Genomic DNA, 7,109 nt, shown 5'->3' with positions numbered 1-7,109 from the left:
CACAGCAGCACATAGTAATGTACTTGTTATGCAGCTCGCGCAGCACAGTGAAGTGCATAGTTTGGAATGTCAACATAATAGTAGCGTATGTAGGTATTTAGTTGCATCGCGTTTTCGTGTGATTTTGTAACACCACTCGCCATCATCATACCTAGTTATGTGCACGTCGTAACTATCCAAGCAGTTTTGTTGTTCCTTCAAGTGACAAAACGGGGAAATTTGTCGAAACATTGCTGCAGCGTCCCGTTTCGCCATCGATTACGGCTGTGAATGAGGTGTAGCAGCAATGCCGGGAAGTGGATCCGATTTGGAACCCAGTTCATCGCATAGTAGCAGCGGATACTACCGTCGACACGTACCGAACGGTGTCGACGCTAATGACGACGGTGAAGTGGCTTCGATCGTTCCTGATCGCACCGGGAAGCACGCCTTCTGCCGGCTGTGCTTGACCCACTCGGACAAGCTACGGCCACTGTTTCCACCCGACTCCGCTCCGGATCCGAACCTGCTGGCGCAGATCTCCAACTGTGTGGAAGTGCAGGTAAGCGTTCTGTTTGGTGGGGTGGTAGGGAGGCAAATGGTGTCAAAAGAACTATTGAACAAATATTTTGTGAAAGTAATCGATGATATTGGTGCAACTGCTTGTAATTACGTTGTTTCCATTCAATAACATTTTTCTTTCAAATGTTTGTTTCGAGCGATGAAAACGGTGAACGGTATTGGAATTCATACTCACTGAGAGGTTTAACTAAAAATTGAAAAAGTTTATTAATCTCTGTTAGCTGTTAGAATATAATTGTTGAGAGTCAGTTAGAAACTCAATAATCTTTCTATCAGATCCTCAGAATATTTTTGAAAATTAGCTGATACTTCTCCTCTATTGTTAAGTATCAGAGCAACAAAAATGGCTCTGTTATTCAGAAGAAACTACATTGCGCTTTCAATTCAATTTCGTCTGGAGGAAATTGTTAAAAACGGAACTTTCGCTTAGCATAAAAAATGCCAAGAATCAACTGAGTTTTTTTCAAGTGTTTAGTTTCAAATATCGAAACGATTCTGTATTAATCCAAGTTTTACATATGTTTTTCTCGATTTCTCTGATATTCTAACAAATCAGATTGCCCAAAACGGTTCCAGCAGGCTTCTACAATTAATAATAATTCATTCAGGTTATTTGGAAATGAGAGAAAGTCGAAAACTTAAATGAATATAACTTTTGAAACAACATATCGATAGAAAATCGAATGAACGACTAAGCACAGGCCGACAACGGAAACGGTTATACCGCGAATTAAAAACACATAAAAAATATTATGACTCTAGTTTCGGTCTCAGCGGATATTATTTAATAGACTCACACTGCGAATAGAGTGGAAGCCAAATTAAATTAAAATCAAAAAATTCTTTCAAAATAAAACTAAAATGTGGACAATTGAAGCCTATACACGTAAAGATTTATGCTACCCGTTTTTTTGTGATGCTTTGCTAAAAGGTTGAGAGAATGCTATGAACAGGTGTGGAATCGAAAAAAAAAGAAATTGACCGGCAGTTTTTCTTAATTACCAGATAGGGTAAAGTCGTTTCCTTTTGTTTTAGAATGAAGCATTTTCATTTTGATTTTTTACTGTCATATGACACAACAAGTATTTTTCTCCTCTTGTTCCCGCTTTCCAGATCACCCTGCCAGACGACATCAAATCGTTCATCTGCCTCGAATGCGTGCAGCAAATCTACTCCTTCGCTAGTTTTAAGGAGCTGTGCAAAAGCAACGATCAGTTACTCAAAAGTCAAACCATCACCCGTGGTTCCGACGGTTTCGAGGGCAAAGACGGTGGTGGCGATAACGACAGTGATGAAGACGATGACGACGAAGGCGGCGAACGATCGGAGCTGGTCACACCGGAAGTCACCATCTTCAAGAGAGAGCCATCTGGTTCATACATACCGGATCCATCGCTGCTGGAAAAACTGTTAGAACAGGGCGTTGAGGTGGAAGCGATTGGCCAATCGAGTGGTAATCTATCCGAGTCGAATCAATACACCAACTCGGAAGATCGGGAAGCAGAACGTAAGGCGAAGAATGCAGCTCGAATGCGCCGCTGGAGATTGCGTCAGCGGCTGAAGCAAGAGCAGCAACTGGTGCAAGCTCAGGATAAAATGGATGAAGGCACCGAGCAGCATGTTTTTCCCCAACAGCAGACGGATGAACAAGAAGAAGCTCTCCGGCTGAAGCAAGCACAAGAGCTGTTCGCTTTCTTCGCGCAGCATCAACTGAGACAGGTAGAAGCAGAACTCCGGCGCTTGAAGGAGTCCGCAAATAACCAGCAACAACAGCAGCATGAGGTGGAAGGCCCTTCCATCAAGATAAAACCTACACAACTGCAGACAGAACCAGATCAAAGCATAAGTCGACAAAGTTCTCCTAACTCTGACAAGCAAATGGCGTCACTGCGACGATCACGAGCCGAGTACATGCGAAAGTGGCGTGCCAAGCGGCAATCGCAACAAAATCACTCCGCATCTTTTGGACTCGTCGGACGTCCACCCGTGACTATTTCGCCAGCCCAGAGCGAAACCGAGAAACTGGTAGTGCAGCGGAACAACCGAGCGGAATATATGCGTCGTTGGCGTCGAGAACGCTTGAAGCAAGAACTTAGCCCAGAGGAATTTGACGAGTGGTGCATCAAGAGTGAGCAACGGCGACGGTTCCGCGAATGGCAGGTGGTACGGGAGAGTGCCTCATCGACCGGTGATGACACCATGGACTACGGGGAGGTAGAGGCTGAGCAGAAGGTCTTTCCGTTTGATCCATCGCCGCTTCCCAGACTGGGTCAAAGTTGACCATTGGCGAATTCAGGTTCGTCGAAATACTCTATTCTAAACAGAATAATTGAATCCTACGCACAAGTTCCCTCTCTGCTAACTTAACCTAAAGAATAGGTTGTCGATCGACAGAAACACAGTATTCACATATTTTAACTGTACCTTATTTGGGACTCTCATCGTGTCGTTTTTTAGACATTATTTTGCTTAGTACTTAAAACGAGAGCAATTTCATGAAAAAAGTCCCAATTTTAATTGTCGATTTTTGATTTGGCTGAAAACGTTCACAGATTCTTGTGCTATTAGTATTTTTTCTCATTTGAATCACGATTATTTTTTGTAGAAATGGTAAAAATGATTACGAATATTTTCAAAGTCAAAACGGTTTGTTTGATCGGTGTGACGAAAAAATATCATAAAATAAATCTCATAAAGCTCATTTTCTTAAAGTCTTATAAGTTTTAGCCAGCTCAAAAATGGTCGATCAAAATGGTTGCCCTATTTCTCGTGAAATTGCTCAAGAGCAACACACTGAACATACGTACGTTGAGATTATTTTAACGCACAAATGCTACGTCGTCACTGTCTGCGCTGATCTTGTTCCTTCCATGCCATCGTATTTCTAACAATAATAATAATGATAAAAAAAAAACGGAACTTGTTATACAGTACTGGGGCACTCCCATAGATCGCGACGGCATTCTTCGGTTCATCGTTTTACGGCACAGATCATTTAATAGTAAGTTGTTCATCATGCGATGTTTAATAATTTGTAGGAAACCAGTAAGCCTTGAGGAAAAGTGCAAGAAAGTTATGCTTAATACTAAACATAGAAGAAGAAAAAACACTGACGCAAACGTCGACTACTCAGAACTAAATATACTATATATTACAACATGATTTATACATGATAAGATACTTGTATAAGAATACATTTTTACCGACGGCTTATTATATACCTCGTGAAATACTAACAATAAAGAATAACAGTAATTCTAGTTGTTTTGAGCGTGTGTTGACTGTCTCTTCGAAATTCGTTTTGGAGAAGCGAAAAGAAACCTGATTTCATCGCGAACTTCACCGAAATGCGCCAGGGGCTTCTTCCGTGAGATTGACATAAGAACCACCACGAATTATAGAAATTAAAAAACCTGTTCGAAGGTTTTGATCTACAAACTCGCTGGCTAAAGGCAGTTTGTCACCTTTTTTTTCTGTAGACAGGGTGGACGACTTTTTACAGCCAACCAACCACTTTACTGCTAGTTGCTCATTCTTTCAAATCCCAGAGATGACTTAATGTAGTGTCCTAGCAATTCCGGACAATTCGCGCCTTACTTCCTCCGGAACATCAAACTTGTGCTGAGTAACGAAGAACAGTAGTTTCGGAAACTGTCGGAAGTCCGCCTTGACGTAAGTCTCATCTTCCATTCCTCCCGTTTGGGGCCGTCTGCATTTTGTCCTTGGGTCTCTAAACGAAAAACTTAGACAAATTCAACTTTTTGTCCACATTCCTGACCGTAGCATTGGGATTCCGCGTAAACGCTTTCACGACACGCTTGTGAACCTGATCACTAATAGAACATGCATTCTGATCGCATATTTCCTTCCGTTCGATGCTCACCGTTCACTGCACGATTCAGAGTTGTGTTCCCGTGTCCCGATGAGAGCGTGGACGGTTTTCCAGGTGCTTGCGCAACATCAGTTCGTGACGTTGCTTTTCGGGTAACGGCCTTTTATTTTTCAATTTTCTGCTAGTGATAATACAGTGTAAATAATACACTTTAAACTTATCCCGTGCTGTATCAAGAAGTTGTCGCCATGTTGCTCGGTTTTGGGCTGTGTTTCACCAGTCCCCCAGCGTCTCATCACCCGTAAGTCTCATTCGATCAGGTTGAGTCATCGTGCACGCTGCGCCCCTCTATTGACCTATTGACTTTCGCCAGGCGAACAATGGGGTTCTCTCCGAGCAGCGCGCGCGTGTCGCCATTCTCCGTCGTCCGATTTTCCACGAGTAGTGTTGTCTCGATTCCGTAGAGGATTACCTGTCTTATCAGGGTTTTGTACAGCGTCAACTTCGTGCGTCGTTACACTCGACTCGACCGAAGTGTCTTCCGACGTGTAAAGTAGGCACGATTTCCAGCCTGGATGCGTCTCTGGATCTCTTTGCTAGGGTTATTGTCGTCGTTCACCAGTGACCCCAAATACACGACTCGTCGACCACCCAAAGCTCATCGTTGTCTACAGAGACTTGAGTTGGGAGGCTGATGTTGTTCTGCATCTCACTCACATGTTTTTCGTTTTCGACGCATTTATTCGCAGTATGATTCGTCCGGCTTCGGCATTCAGTCTGGCGTAAGTAAGCCGTCGCAAAATTGCATATAATGATGTCAAAGTCATCCGCGAAGCCCAGAAGCTGCCCTTCGTGTCGATGTCCGCCCTCCGGATCACACCCTCAATGGCGATAATAAACAGCAAACAGGAAAGTCCATCACCTAGTCCTAACCCTTTGCGCGATTTAAAGGGGCTCGAGAGTATTCCCGAAACACGCACGTATCACTTCACTTGCGCCATGGTGGCCTTGATCAATCGAGTCTGTTTATCCGGAAATCCGTGGTGGTGCATTATCTGCCGTAGCTTTTCTCGATCGACTGTATCATAGACGCCCGTGAAGTCGATAAAGATGTGAAGTGTGAGCACGTTGTACTCGCGACATTTCTGTAAGATCTGTCGGATTGAGAAGATCTGGTCCGTGGTGGCACGAGCTCCAATGAAGCCCGCTTGGTACTGGCTCACGAATTTCCTAGTTAAAGGTGATAGACGACGGAAAAAGGATCTGTGAGAGTATTTTGTAGGCGGCATTGATAAACGAGATACCGCTGTAGTTGCGGCACTCCAGCTTCTCGCCCTTCTTGTAGATGGAGTAGACGACTCCCTCAATCCACTCCTCTGGCAGTTTTTCCTCCTCCCAAATTTAGGAAATGACCCATTGTAGCGCTCTATCCAGCGCTTCTCCCATGTTTAAAGAGCTCGCTCGACAGTCCATCTTTGTCTGCACCCTCGTTGTTCTTCAACTCTCCTATCTCACAAAGAACCTCATGAACATCGGAGGCTTGTACTCGGTCATCTATTGTTGGTGCTCCTAAATCTGTTCCTGCTCCGCTTCTGTTTATTGTATCGCCATTCAGGTATCCATCGAAGTACTTCGTCCACCTGTCGACAACCTCGCTGGCATCCATGGGAAAGTTCCCATCCGCGTCGTTGCACATGTCGGCTTGCAGCACAGAGCCTCTGCGAGATTGGTTTACCTTCTCATCCTCTTGCTGGCGCTTCTTTCGTCTGAGAATCGTGGTTGTAATTGGCCTTGTTCTCTCTACCCAGCTTTATCACACAGGTCCGCTTCTTCTCATTCACCGCTACCTCGCATTTCCTGTCGTACCAGTCGTTTCTGTCACTCGGTACTCCCACTCCTAGCGTCGCCCCTGCGGTCTCCCCGATAGCTGTGCGAATGCTGCAACAGCCGTCCTCGAGAGACGATGCACCAAACCTCTCCAAGTAGTACCGTTTCAAGCTTTTGCGCGTACTCCTCCGCAGCCTCCAAACTACTTCTACAGAATTTTCAAGACGGGTATTTTGTCTTCCGGATCCAGATGTCGATTCCGGAAATTCCCAGCTTTGGTGGTGTAAGGTCGTATTTGGTCACTTTTGGCTGTTTTCCAAAACCCGGAAGTCAGCATCTCGGATATCCAAATGGCGTTTGCAGTTGATTTCTGGTCTCTGGTCATCATCCCGATTTCGGTAATATGCATATTCGATGGTATTCGGTCAATTTTGATTCTTTTACAGATACCGGAAGTCGTCATTTTGGAATCCAAAATGGCCACTGTGGTCGTTCTCGGGTCTCCGGACATCGTTCCGATTCAGAAACTACTCATATAAGGTGGTTTTGGTCAATTTTAACTATTTTCCAGAAACCGGAAGTCGGTCAAATTTCAAAATGATGTTAGGAGTTGGTTGCCGGTCTCTGGGCATCATCCCGAATCCGGAAATATCTATATTCGATTGTATGCGATCAATTTTAATTCTCTTCCAGATACCGGAAGTCACCATTTTGAAATCCAGAATGGCGTCGGAGGTCTTTCACAGTCTCTGGATACATTTCATCCCGGTTCTGAAAATATCCATATTGGATGGTATGTGACGTTGTGTTATTTATTTGTTTCCACTAGAAGCCTTGGTGGAATTTGTTCCGGAAGGAACATTTTGAGGGCATACCACTATGACACCTA

General features: G+C 44.3%; 1 protein-coding gene across 1 annotated transcript; it reads left to right on the top strand.

The window, feature by feature from the left end:
* On the top strand, positions 1 to 3,821 carry LOC129722168 (trichohyalin-like). The gene is made up of 2 exons (XM_055675438.1): positions 1 to 541; positions 1,675 to 3,821. Exons 1-2 carry the CDS (start codon positions 287 to 289, stop codon positions 2,839 to 2,841), a joined length of 1,422 nt encoding a protein of 473 aa, XP_055531413.1. The 5' UTR covers positions 1 to 286; the 3' UTR covers positions 2,842 to 3,821.
* Positions 3,822 to 7,109: the final 3,288 nt, after the last annotated feature.

This window comes from Wyeomyia smithii, chromosome 2, assembly GCF_029784165.1.
Source record: "Wyeomyia smithii strain HCP4-BCI-WySm-NY-G18 chromosome 2, ASM2978416v1, whole genome shotgun sequence".
NCBI classification, from domain to species: domain Eukaryota; kingdom Metazoa; phylum Arthropoda; class Insecta; order Diptera; family Culicidae; genus Wyeomyia; species Wyeomyia smithii.
This window is presented reverse-complemented; position numbering and strand designations above follow the sequence as displayed.

Bases quoted from the DNA above. Each gene is read 5' to 3' on its own strand.
- LOC129722168 (XM_055675438.1), top strand. From the start codon at position 287: ATGCCGGGAAGTGGATCCGATTTGGAACCCAGTTCATCGCATAGTAGC. The intron at 542-1,674 runs GTAAGCGTTCTG...CCCGCTTTCCAG, and splicing joins CCAACTGTGTGGAAGTGCAG to ATCACCCTGCCAGACGACAT.